Below are 14,737 nucleotides of genomic sequence, written 5' to 3'. Positions count from 1 at the left end.
TAGCGCTCTCCTCAGTGGGTAGCATGCTAGCGGTAGCATCACGTTAACTGTACTACTATGCTTAGCTCCGTAGGTGCTAGGTCAAGCTTGACGTGCTTCGGTGATATTTTAATTTGGCTTTACACAACGTGCATATGGCTTTCGACTTGTCTACTGAGCCGTCTGGGAGTTTTGTAAAATCAAAAGCTCCATTCAGAGTCATTGCTGCCTTGTTTCTCCATCCTGCTGCAGCCTGCAGCAGCAGGATGTGTTAGGAGGAAGTGGCAGCTTGATGAGAAGTAACGGTGCTGCAAAGGGTCAAAATAGTAGCCTGTTAGCACCACGCAAAGCTGAGTGAAGTGTAAAATAAATTAATAAATGCCGGCATGCGATTAAAACAAATTAATCGCATCGCTGACAACCCAACTTTAAACCAATCACAATCGTCTTAGCTCCGGACGCAGCGACGGTGGCTCTGCTAACTAGTCTCAGGAAGTTGATTGATTCGGAGACACTTTAATGCACCAGTTTATAAGAGGGAAAACCTTTATTTATTCTATGAGAAGGAAATCACAGACGACGTTCAAAATATATCAAATATATAACTGAATATAAAGCAGTAAGAGGCTTTCACATCACATCACACACACTACACACACACTACACACTACACACTACACACACACACTACACACTACACACTACACACACACTACACACTACACACTACACACACACTACACACTACACACTACACACACTACACACACTACACACTACACACTACACACACTACACACTACACACTACACACTACACACACACTACACACACACTACACACACTACACACACTACACACTACACACTACACACACTACACACACTACACACACACTACACACTACACACTACACACACTACACACACACTACACACTACACACTACACACACTACACACACTACACACTACACACACTACACACACTACACACTACACACACTACACACACTACACACTACACACACTACACACTACACACACTACACACTACACACACTACACACACACACTATATATGGGTAGGATACTGGTGTTGTACTGGTGTGTAGGGGAGCATTGGGGCCCGCTCGCTACACACACACACTACACACACTACACACTACACACAAACTACACTACACACACTATGCACACACTACACACTATGCACACACTACACACACTACGCACACTCTACGCACACACTACACACTATGCACACACTACACACACTACGCACACACTATGCACACACTACGCACACACTACACACTATGCACACTACACACACACTATGCACACACTACACACACTACGCACACACTACACACACTATGCACACACTACACACTATGCACACACTACACACTATGCACACACTATGCACACACTACGCACACACTACACACTACGCACACACTGCACACACTGCACACACTATGCACACACTACGCACACATTATGCACACACTATGCACACACTACGCACACACTATGCACACACTACACACTATGCACACACTATGCACACACTATGCACACACTACGCACACACTATGCACACACTATGCAAACACTACGCACACACTACACACTACGCACACACTGCACACACTGCGCACACACTACGCACACACTAAGCACACACTACGCACACACTATGCACACACTACGCACACACTACGCACACACTACGCACACACTGCGCACACACTACGCACACACTACGCACACACTACGCACACACTACGCACACACTGTGCACACACTACGCACACACTACACACACTACGCACACACTACGCACACACTACGCACACACTACGCACACACTACGCACACACTACGCACACTACGCACACACTACGCACACACTACGCACACACTACGCACACACTACGCACACACTACGCACACACTATGCACACACTACGCACACACTACGCACACACTACGCACACACTACGCACACACTATGCACACACTACGCACACACTATACACACTATGCACACACTATACACACTATGCACACTACGCACACATTATGCACACACTACGCACACACTGCACACACTACGCACACACTACGCACACATGCACACACTACGCACACACTACGCACACACTACGCACACACTACGCACACACTACGCACACACTGCGCACACACTACGCACACACTACGCACACACTACGCACACATTATGCACACACTATGCACACACTACGCACACACTACGCACACACTATGCACACACTACGCACACACTACGCACACACTACGCACACACTACGCACACACTGCGCACACACTACGCACACACTATGCACACACTACGCACACACTACACACTACGCACACACTACGCACACACTACGCACACACTACGCACACATTATGCACACACTATGCACACACTACGCACACACTACGCACACACTACGCACACACTACGCACACACTACGCACACACTATGCACACACTACGCACACACTACACACTACGCACACACTACGCACACACTACACACTACACACTACGCACACACTACGCACACACTATGCACACACTACGCACACACTACGCACACACTGTGCACACACTATGCACACACTACACACTGCGCACACACTACGCACACACTACGCACACATTATGCACACACTACGCACACACTACGCACACACTATGCACACACTATGCACACACTACACACACACTACGCACACACTACACACTACGCACACACTACGCACACACTACGCACACACTATGCACACACTACGCACACACTACGCACACACTACACACTACGCACACACTACGCACACACTACGCACACACTACGCACACACTACGCACACACTACGCACACACTATGCACACACTACGCACACATTATGCACACACTACGCACACACTACGCACACACTACGCACACACTATGCACACTACGCACACATTATGCACACACTACGCACACACTACGCACACACTACGCACACACTACGCACACACTACGCACACACTATGCACACTACGCACACATTATGCACACACTACGCACACACTACGCACACACTATGCACACACTACGCACACACTACGCACACACTACGCACACACTACGCACACACTGTGCACACACTATGCACACACTACACACTACGCACACACTACGCACACACTACGCACACCATATGCACACACTACGCACACACTATACACACTACGCACACACTATACACACTACGCACACACTATGCACACACTACGCACACACTACGCACACTGCTCTGATTGGTTGTAGAGCTATCCTATAGCGTGCAGAGGGAATTTGAAAGGCAACCGTTGATCCCGCCCCTCGGATTGAGCTCAGCCAATGGGGAGTTCGCAGACCCAACATCTGGATGTGGGGCTGACTGGTCAGGCTAGTTTTATACTGTCCAACCAGTAGAACATGTCCTGTTCTGTAGACATGGTCCTTATTTATTTATTTATTTATTTATTTATTCATGTTGGACCGGTCCAATATGACCGTCAGTTGAAATAAACCTTGTGTTGTATGAATCTATTTTGATGCGTTTTCCCGTAACTTTTGTAATTTTACATATATTTGAAAATATCTAAATTAATATTGATATCGCAACATCATATTTTGTCAATATCATGTAACCCTAGTCACAGTCCGCTTCCAGTTCCTGTATCTCTGTCGCTGTCACGTGTTCAGTTCGGACGACGTTTTCGTTCGATTTCACGTGATTTTGTGCGTCGGGTTGACAGTGATGTAATGTTAACGGGCATGATGTCATCTGTTTCCCCACAGAGAGGAGGGCGAGGAGGGAGCCGTGGACCCCCAGCCCCCCCCCAGAGAGAGAGACCGGTCCCACAGCAAGACCAAGAAGGCTCGTCGGCGCCATGCCGACCGAGGGGTGGAGCCCGCCGCCGCGGTGCAGCAGCCACAGGCGGGCGCCGAGCCACCGACCCAGGTAAGGACACGCTGGGCTCGTTGGAGAGGAGCCAGACCTGCGCAGAATCCATCGCCGCCCAATGCATGCTGGGTAGATTTGTGTCCGACTCGAACCCCCGACTCGCTCTGACGTCGTGCACACGTGGGCGACGGTAACCTCGCGAGATCAAGGCAGCCGCAGGTTTGAGAGCCGGGCGCTGCAGTTGCTCTCCACCGAGTGCAAGACCCAGGCGGACCCAGAGGCATGATGGGAAAACGCCGGCCTCTCAGCCGATCTAACAGCTGATTGGTTCAGAATCTTTTACTAATCTTAAACTTTTAATTGCCATTTGTCTGATTTAAAGGCTTATTCTGTACAGAACACGTTGTGTGGCTGATGGTGACGTTTCACGCTAGGTCTCCTGCACGCTGGCTGCGTGGCGTGAGCGTGGCGTGTCAGCTGCGTGGCGGCTGCGTGGCGTTTTCTATGTCTTTCCACACCAGAAAGGTGTCTGAGGCGGCGCTGCTGCTGCTGCTAGCCTCATCTGGACACATGGATGTTTCCCTTAAACATAAACATAAATATATTCTGATCTGATTACAGCAAAGACGTCGGCAGGATTGACGGCAAAATAGGCTCCAGAATATTTCCTTCTGTATTGACAGGTGCAATATTAGAAAATCAATAATTATTATTATTATTTTTTTAAATGACATTTATATCTGCATTAATGTCAAAACCTCGAGACTTTCAAACATCAACATGTCATTTATTAATATGTATTTGTGTCTAAACGACATATAAACATCTTTTGGGATTCTATGTTGTCTGGAAACGCTTCCAACACGCTTGCGTGTCGCGTGGAAAATAGGCGTCGGTCCTATTTCTAGCATGCGCTCATTTTCGGCGCAGCTCGAGCCGCGGCCTGAGACGTGCGTGTCACGCAGGCAGCGTGCACGCTCTAACCTGTTACCATGGGAGCCGAAATAAAAACGGACACGCCACGCAGCTGACACGCTCACGCCACGCAGCTGACACGCTCACGCCACGCAGCTGACACGCTCACGCCACGCAGGCAGTGTGCAGCCGGCCTTAGAAGTCAGAGAGACTAAAGTCGCCTACACGTCATCACATGAGGAAAACAAATACTGGAAAAGTCTGTAAAATATAACGGAATAATTCCGTGAAATTACTCAAAGAGTCAAAGGTCAGCCAGAACAGGAGGAGGCGATGAAATAACTGTGTTCAGTATGGAAGGAATGTACATAGAGAGAGAGAGATGGTCAGATACCATTTTTTGCTTCCCAATACTGATTCTGATACCTGAACTTGCGTATCGGCCGATACCGAGTACTGATCAGATACCAGTGTGTCATATATTTTATTATGTTTTAACAGCTGTATACTACTATCTCTGTATGGATGATATGATGTATAACAGCTGTATACTACTATCTCTGTATGATGATATGATGTATAACAGCTGTATACTACTATCTCTGTATGATGATATGATGTATAACAGCTGTATACTACTATCTCTGTATGATGATATGATGTATAACAGCTGTATACTACTATCTCTGTATGGATGTGATATTATTTCTATCTTTGTTGTCGGTCTGGCTCAGGTTAAACTCTTCGTGAAACATGAACTTTATTTTATTCTGCAGTTTAACAGTCAGTTATAACAGAGAAAGAACATAAATAAACTACTTTAACGTAGATTTTCTTTAGGGCTTTATTACGTGGTATCGGATCGGTGCATAAACTCCAGTACTTCCTGATACCGATACCAGCGTTTTAGGCAGTTTCGGAGCCGATACCGGTATTGGAACAGCTATATATATATATATATATATATATATACACACACAATATGATCAGATGAAATAAGCGTGTTTCAGGAGATGAAACCGGTTTCATGTCCCTTCCTTCCTGCAGGCGTCGGAGCTGGCGGTAGCGGGCCCCTCGGAGCCGGGCTCGGAGTCGGCGGCCGGCAGCGAGTCGGCAGGTTCTCCCAGGCAACGGCGCTCCGTCATCCGGGACCGCGGGCCGCTGTACGACGACCCGTCGCTACCCGAAGGCTGGACCCGCAAACTCAAACAGAGGAAGTCCGGACGCTCGGCGGGGAAGTTTGACGTCTATTTGATCAAGTAAGTCAAACCTCAGCTCTGGTGATGACGTGTTAAAGACAAGGCTCAGACCAAAGATTCACGACGAGACATTTTCACTCATTCATTTCACTAGAGGATGGATACCCGGCCGGGTTCGGACAGATTTTTAGAAATTATGTTGGGGTTCTGGTCGGGCTCGGTCACATCAGCGCGATAAGGCATTGAACATTTTAAATTTTAAACGGCTTATTATGTAGGTGCGCGCCTGTGTTAACGTGCACTTGTTGCCCCATGTGAGCTGATGACCTCATCTGTTGACATGTCTGAATGCCTTCCTACAGCTGCTTGATAAAAGCTTCCACACAAACAAACGTACATGTGTTATTAGTACGAGAAAAAAATGAGATTGTAACTGTGTCGGGCTCGGACAGAAATATGCGGCCCGATCCGGACTCTAGGATGCACCGAATCCAGGATTCTGATTGGGCTGAATATTGGGCTTTTTGACGGGGTTCTGGTTTCTGCTGAACCTTAGAATTTTTTCCCAGTGAACCGAACCCTGCGCTTGCACTCCGCGCGCTACGCTGGTCGCCGTAATGACGGCGCCGTTGATTACGGGAAGGTGTTTACGTAGGTGGAGCGTTCAATGCAGTAGGTTGTGAGGAAGTGAAAATGGAACTGGTGAGCAGAAAAAGTGTAGTTTGGCAGTACTTTCAGTCAAAAGAAGACCATTCAAGTCCAGCTACATGTTCAATCTACAATGCTGATTAGTCTGGTGGTGGCGAGGACCCTAAACTATACACAACATCACCGCTGTTACAACATCTGGTATGAAACATCCGGAAGAATACGAGTTGTGCATGAAGGAATCTACAGACAGCAGCCAGAATGCAGCAACTTCAGGTACGGCAAAGGAAGGACAGTCACTGTTTACTTCATTAATGAGTTTACTGTGTTCATGGACTGAGGATGGGACGAGGATTCAGCAGAATCTCAACCAGGGGATTAGGTATTCGGCCGAACCCCAAAAATCTGGATTCAGTGTATCCCCAGACGAGATGAGTGTAAACTTGTAACTTCTTGCAGCACGCCGGTCTGCAGCGTTCTGAAAGCTGCCAGTTCACACCAGTGAGACGAGACGGTGTATTATCTCCATAGCAACGACTCTTTGAACTTCCGTTCTAACTTCCGACATCCAGGCTTTTTGTAGCTTGATATAATTTATTTTGTCTAAATATGTATATCAGTCCTTCCAGAAAAATGTAGAGTTTTTTTGTGATTGTTTTGGGCTAAAATCCTTGATTATGCGGCACGTTTTCTTAAAAAATGTGATGGAATATGCGGGATATTTATGCAATTTTATGCGATGAAATTGCGGGAACTTGCAAAAACTGCGGTTTCATCATGGCTTCATCGCGGGGTTGGCAGCTTTTCGATGATGTTCACGTCACGTAATTACGTCACTTCATAACGTTCCCATGGCAACAGGGGAAAATGGCTGCTCTTGTGTGAAGTAAACGCAACATTTTTCAACTTTCTGCTAAGATATGTGTGTGACTTTTTTGCAACGAAAATGGGGATTATGAAATCACGCAAGCCCCGCATATTTTGCGCGGAAATCTGCAATTTATGCGGCGAAAGTGCGGCGTATTTGAAAAAATGTGTTCAGGTGCATTATGGGCGTGCTGGTCTTACAGGGAGGTGTGTTCAGGTGCATTCTGGGCATATTGCTATCTTGAGGCAGCGGGAAGTGATCGCACCATTGACCAACAAAAACCTGGTCTAAAGTTAATAACGCAGCATTTCATTGTTATTTTAACAGAGCATTAGTAAAATGCTCCTAGGCTCGTACACAGCGCGCACACTATGCTTGTTACACACACAGGGACGCACAGCAGCACACACACATGCAGAAGATTACAAATAAAAATATTACGGTGCAAATCCTCCATCATAACAGCAATGCTCCAAGGTCCAAACGCGCCTGGCTTTTAAAGGGAATGGGAGATGATCTCTGATTGGTTGATTGCATGTTACGCCCAAAACACACCTCTGATTAATGAAGACACTAAGTACAACCCTTTAGGACCATGCGCCCGGCACACGGACCCTTTTTACCGCCGTCAAACTAGCAAAAGTGGATTCTTACACGCCCTAAACGCACCTGCACCAGGCGCTTCACGCCGTGCGCTTACATCGTTAAAATAGAGTCTTCATGTTTTCGATTTTTAAAACTTTTTATTTTGCTGTTTTGTGAAGCACTTTGTAACGTGGATTTTTGAAAAGTCCTCTACAAATAAAGATCATTCTTACGATATTATTATTATTATTATTATTATTATTATTATTATTATTATTATCTGTTGCTGCTTCTGTCTTATTGTTCAGCTCGGAGGGAAAAGCGTTTCGATCCAAGGTGGAGCTTATCGCCTACTTTCAGAAGGTTGGCGACACGACCACCGACCCTAACGACTTTGATTTCACGGTCACCGGACGCGGAAGCCCCTCCCGCCGCGAGAAGCGCCCCCCCAAGAAAGCCAAGGTGGTGAAACCCTCGGGGCGAGGACGGGGGCGGCCCAAAGGTACTCAGGCACTGACATTTAAAATATCACACTGACGTTATTTCATTGATTTCAACAGCAGAGTTGTTTCAAAAGTGTTTCTTGTTTTCTCCGTTTTTATCGTGTGTGTGTGTGTGTGTGTGTGTGTGTGTGTGTGTGTGTGCGCGTATATGTGTGCGTGCATCTGTGTGTGTGCGTGTGGGTGTGTCTGCTTGTGTGTGCTTATGTATGCGTGTGTGTGTGTGTGTGTGTGTGTTTGTGCATGCGTGCATCTGTGTGTGTGTGCGTGTGTGTGTGTGTGTGTGTGTGTGCATATATGTGTGTGTGTGTGCGTATATATGTGTGCGTGCATCGGTGTGTGTGTGCGCGCATCTGCGTGTGTGCGTGTGTGTGTGTGTGTGTGCATCTGCGTGTGTGTGTGCGTGCATCTGCGTGTGCGTGTGTGTGTGTGTGTGTGTGTGCATCTGCATGTGCGTGTGTGTGTGTGCGTGTGTGTGTGCGTGCATCTGCGTGTGTGTGTGTAGGCAGTGGGAAGATGCGGCAGGCTACAGAGGGCGTGGCCATGAAACGTGTGGTTGAGAAAACTCCGGGCAAACTGCTGGTCAAGATGCCCTTTGGCAAGGCAGAGTCCTCCACCGGCACCACCTCCACTGCCGCAAAGGTACGATCAGTCTGTTCTCCGAAGCTTCGATACTAATCAATGGTGAATGCCATGACCAGGACCAGGACCAGGACCAGGACTCAGGGCGTGTTCAGACCAACTAAAGCCATCTGGCTTGTGTCACTCAAACAGCCGCTTGTGTGACGTCCTGTTGTGTACTTTAACGCCCGATGTAGACTTTATACTTCGAAGTTGTTACTGTTTTCCGTCAGATCGTTTATAGATCTTGACGTTTCCGACTGCACTTGAAGGCAGCTTCATTTCCCGGAGAAAGAGAGAAAGAAAAGAGACGGAGGGACTGAGGAAACAGTCAGCTGTTCCCCAAACTCCCGGGCAGTTCACAGCTTGTGTTTGGTGTTTTAAAACGTTCTCGTGGCAGAGCTGGAGGCAGTGGTGTTTCCTGTTTCCTGTACGGGACTCTAAAGCCTGGTTCACACGGCAGGATAATTAGGCCGATTTTAGCCCCGATTCCCCCCTTCCGACAATCTTAAGGATGCTCCGATTATGGTAAAATAATCTGATCAGATATTCCTGCCGTGTGTGGTGTGTTAAGACTGCTCTCGTCTGCTCGGAAGGACGTCGGGACCGCTCCCATCTCAAATCGGGGATATCCAACATGTTGGATTGTTTTGGCCCGATTCCTCCTCGTGTGTGGTGTCCCCCCGGGGACAAACGAGCACGCAGCCTGTGGACTGTGGCGTGTAGCCAATCAGAAAGAGAGGTGACGAGGCGGCGAGGAAAGCACCGGGAAACAACATCAAAACAGCCGGCGGCACGGCGCACCAGAAAGTCCGGTGGACGTCGGAGATAAGTAGAGCAAGTATAGTCCATGCTGGCGTTGTCTCCACTTCTTTGACCGTCGCCTTTTCTTTTGATAACGTTTTTTTTTTTTTCCGGTTAAAAACAAACTACAAACTATCGCCACTGCATCCTCTTCGTCCGCCATGATTGTTTACTCTGAAGTCACGTTTGATCTCGAGGGATTTTGCGAGATTTCCCGTCTGACCTGGGAATGCTCGGGAGTCAGATCGGTTCGTGTGTGATGTGTTGATTTTGCCGTGTGCTGCTCACCACACGCTGTACGACCAAAACTGTTAGACCCGTGATTTTTTTATCGCCGTGTGTGGAGTCTCTCAGGATTGGAAAATCGGCCGACAATTTTAAAATCGTCCCGTGTGAACCAGGCTTAACACCGCCTCACACTACTACTTATATTGAATGTGAAGAAAAGAACGTTGAAAAAAGTGACAAATATGTCGGAAAAAAACAAGAACAAAAACGTCAAAAGCGCAGAAAAAAAATCGACAAAGAACTCCGGAAAAGTGAGAAAACGTCAGAAAAAGCTCCAAAAACGTGGTTTAAAAAAAAAAAAGAACAAATGTAAAAAAAACACCGGGAAAAGCGACAAAAGCTTCTTACGGTTTACATTTTATTAATTTATATATATTTTATAAATAAACAGATTTTAAAGTGCTCATATTATACTTTTTGGCTTTTTCCCTTTATTCTTTCCTTTATTGTGTTATATATCTTTTTTGTGCATGTTACAGGTTTACAAAGTGATAAAGCCCAAAGGGACTTACCATCTCCAACAGAAAACACTGTTCACAAACTGCTCCAAACAGCTCTATTGTAGTCCAGCCTTTACTTCAGGGACAAACGTGGTCACTTTGGAACACACGTTATAATGCTCGCCTAGCTGCTAGCATGGCACGCCCTCATACTCTGCTTCTGACTGGCTAGTAGTCCTTACCTAGGTACTGTCAGGGCACGCCCTCATACTCTGCTTCTGACTGGCTAGTAGTCCTTACCTAGGTACTGTCAGGACATGCCCTCATACTCTGCTTCTGACTGGCTAGTAGTCCTTACCTAGGTACTGAGCATGTGCGACTGCCAACAAAGATGTTCCAGCAGTGAGAGGTCTCACTCTGTAGCTAAAACAGAGACCTGAACACAGGGTGAAAAGAGGAGCTGCAGCAATGTGCAGTACTACTAAAATATGGTGTTTTCTGAAAATTAAACCATGTAAACCTATTCTGATATAACCTCTAAATACAATTATGAACCTGAAAATGAGAATAATATGAGCACTTTACAATTTTGACCCAGAAAAACTAAAAGTTGCATGGCCGACGGGAAGAAAACACAAAGGTTAAAAGGCTGTAAAACATGTTGATGCTAACGCTACTTGTTGATGTGGTGATCCCTGCAGGTGGCGTCTGTTCTGGTGCCCAAGTCCCGCCCCGGGAGAAAGAGGAAATCGGAACAGGAACTTCCAGCCCCGCCTCAGACCACCCCCAAGAAACGGGGCAGGAAACCAGCCTCTGTCTCTGCAGCGTCACCGGTTGCCATGGCCCCCACCTCCACGCCATCGACCTCCGGCAGCTCAACGGCTGCGAGCTACGCCGCGGCGGCCATCTTAGCCGCCGAAGCCAAACGGAGAGCAGCCAAGGAGTCGTCTGCCAAACTTGTTGTCCAGGAAACTGCCCTGCCGATCAAAAAACGCAAAACGAGAGAGACAGTGGAGGAGAGGGAGATTGTTCCGACCCCGGCCGCTACGACAACCGAGACCGAAAGACGGGTGACTTTAGAGGCGGAGGCGGGTAAAGGGGAGGAAGCTCCGACCTCAGAGCCTCAGCCCGCCCCATCTGAGAAGAGCCAGTCACAAACACAGAAGCAGCCGACTGCTTCAGACGAAAGCCAACCGCATGGACACAAGGCGCATAAAGGCCGGAAGCACAAGGAGAAATCGGGAATAGCAACTGGAGACGGAAGAAGCCGAGGACAGGACGTAGGGGAAGATGTTGGAGATAAAGGAGGAGAGGGAGGAAGAAGTAGCAGCAGCAGCAGCAGTAGCATTAGCCCGTCAAAAAGCCACAAAAGGAAGGAGCGGCCGCCTCACAAACACCACCACCATCACCACCACCACCGCCATCATCGCCACCAACATTCCTCTGCCTCACCGTTGGATCTGCCTCCTCCTCCTCCTGCTGCGGCCTCTGGACACCCAGCACCCCCCAGCCAGTCCAGACCAGACGTCAAGCCCCAGACTGTGCCTCAGCTCACCACCCAACAACCTCAGCACACCCAGCAAGCTCCTCCCAAACCGCTATCCCAGTCCGCCTCTGAACCTCGGCATCCTCCCCCTCCACCACGCCACCAGCCCCAGCCCCAGCCCCGTTCCCAGCAGCATCCCCAGTCTCCCAGCCAGCCCCAAGCCAAGCCTCGATACCCAGTGTCCCAGCCCTCTCCTACCAGGCATGTCTTGCCCCAGCCGCGTTCCCAACAACCCCCCCCACCACCACCACCACCCCAAACCCACAGTCACACCCAAGCCTCCCCGCAAAAACCCCAATTGCAGCCTGTTCACTCCCTAACCCCGCACCAAACCCAGCTTCAGGCTCAGCATGCTCCACCTCAGTCCACATCCATCCTGCACGCTCATCCGCCCCAAGCGAGGCATTCACATCCGCAAACCCAGCCTCCCGCTGTACTCCAACCTCAAACACAGCCCAGGTACCCGTCTCAACACCAAGCCCAGCTCAAACAACAATCTCAACCCCAGCCGCGGCAGTCACTGCAGCCTCAACTCCAACCCCAGGCCAGGACCGCAGCGCAACTTCAGACTCAACTGCAGCCCAGAACCGCAGCCCAAACTCCGCCTCAATCCCAATACAGAATCCCAGTGCAAACTCCGACTCAGCCACAGTCCAGATCCCCCGCCCAAACGCAGCCTCAACCCCAATCCAGGAACGCAGCGCAGACGTCGACTCAATTACAGCCCAGAAACACGGCCCAAACTCCGACTCAGCCCCTGTCCAGGGCCGCAGTCCAACCTCACCTGCAGCACCAACCCCAGATGAGACACCCATCTCAGCAACACCAACTCCAGACTCAATACAGACCACAAGCCAGACCGTCTGTCTCTCAGCCGAGGCCGCCGCAGTCCCAAGCACAACCGCACCCACACTTTCAGCGGGTCCAAACGCAGTCCCGTCCCCAGCCCCTCCCTCAGCTCAGCAGGCCCCACGTTAACGTGCAGCACCTCTCGTCGCACCGACCGTCTCCCAGCCTAACAACCAGGACCAACCTGGTGGCCGTGCAGCCGAACCAGAGCGAACAGCCGCAAGATCTGAGCACCACGCGGCCTGGCCGGGGAAGCCTGCCGCCTGGCCGGGAGGTCGGCGTGGAAGGCGTCAGAGCGGAGGGGAGAGGGGAGGCGGCCGCGGCGTCGGGAAGCAGAGAGGTTTTAAGCGGAGAAAGAGGGTCGAACAGCAACTCGAGGCCTCCCAGCGCCATGGCTTCCGCGCCCCCTGGGGTAGCCGGCGCCGGAGTCGGGCTTGTTCCTGGCGCGAGGCTCCGGGCAGAGCCAGACGCAGCAGGCGAGGGCCGGGAGCTCAGAGACATCGTCCCGCAGTCCGCCGTCCCCTGTCCCAGCCGGGAGGAAACCGTAGAGTCACGGACTGCCGTCAGCGAAAGAGTCAGCTGATTGGTCGGTGTGATGAGCCGACGGATTGGTCGGTAGACTGGCGGACGGACGGACGGAGTCAGCCACCAGGTGGAAGAGGAGTGTGACCGGGCTGTTCACGGAGGTGTAATGAGTCGTTAGATGGATGGATGGATAGCGCCCACACGGCGCTTGGCAGGACTGTCGCAGCTTCACCTCCGTCTGATTCTGTCTGGAGACTCTGTAAAGTTCGGGATTTGAGAGCCAACGTGGCGCTGAGGGACAGCTGGAGAAGAGAACGGATAGTGTCTTTTTTTTTAGGAAAAACAAAAAGGAAAAAACCCCGATTTTAAAAACAAAAAGTGTGTGTGTATATATAATCAAAAGGCAGCTGTTGTGTCCCGCTAGTCTCCGTGGGGAGGGGGGGGGAATAGTTTGGAACTAAAAACTCAACGCTTAACAACACATTACTCTGAACAAACCGTTGCTTCCGGAATATAACCTGTTTTTTTTTTTGTTTTTCGTATTTTGATAGTTTATTGTTTTTGTCTCTGTTATACAGCTTTAAACTCTGATATTATTGACTGAAGGTCCCTTACTCATCGCCGTGCTGCTGACTGACAGTCCCTTATTTAAAGTCCTGCTCCTAACTGACCATCTCTCACGAAGACTCCTCCTAAAGAGAGTCAAAGCTCCTCCCCTTGGGACCTCATTTTGGAAAGAATATGTACGACAGTGAACGGGGAGAGACGAATATATATATATTTTTTTATCCCGTGTGAATTGAGCCGTGAAATACACATAATGATGTTCGTCAGTTAAAAAGATAATTCAGCGAGTGAAGAAAGTCTCAGTCTGTCGTAGGTTTGTCGTAGCACCATTTAGAAACCGCTCAGTGAACTACGTCTCTTGTCTCGCACAATATACGTCACCTCGCTCGCGCTAACTAGCTAGCTAGTTAACTAGCTAGCTAGT

At 49.2% G+C, this 14,737-nt stretch overlaps 1 protein-coding gene across 1 annotated transcript in view; it reads left to right on the top strand.

Moving 5' to 3' along the window:
* Nucleotides 1-14,737, top strand: part of mecp2 (methyl CpG binding protein 2) — an 18,046-nt gene extending 3,309 nt beyond the window's left edge. Inside the window, exons 2-6 of the mRNA XM_031293152.2 lie at nt 3,853-4,015; nt 5,921-6,132; nt 8,482-8,675; nt 9,179-9,315; nt 11,528-14,737. Coding sequence (XP_031149012.1) covers nt 3,853-4,015; nt 5,921-6,132; nt 8,482-8,675; nt 9,179-9,315; nt 11,528-13,804 — 2,983 coding nt within the window. The 3' untranslated portion in view covers nt 13,805-14,737. The remainder of the gene's footprint in view (nt 1-3,852; nt 4,016-5,920; nt 6,133-8,481; nt 8,676-9,178; nt 9,316-11,527) is intronic.

Source organism: Sander lucioperca, chromosome 12 (genome assembly GCF_008315115.2).
Source record: "Sander lucioperca isolate FBNREF2018 chromosome 12, SLUC_FBN_1.2, whole genome shotgun sequence".
NCBI classification, from domain to species: domain Eukaryota; kingdom Metazoa; phylum Chordata; class Actinopteri; order Perciformes; family Percidae; genus Sander; species Sander lucioperca.
The sequence above is the reverse complement of the archived record's forward strand: the minus strand, read 5'-3'. Positions and strand labels throughout refer to the sequence as shown.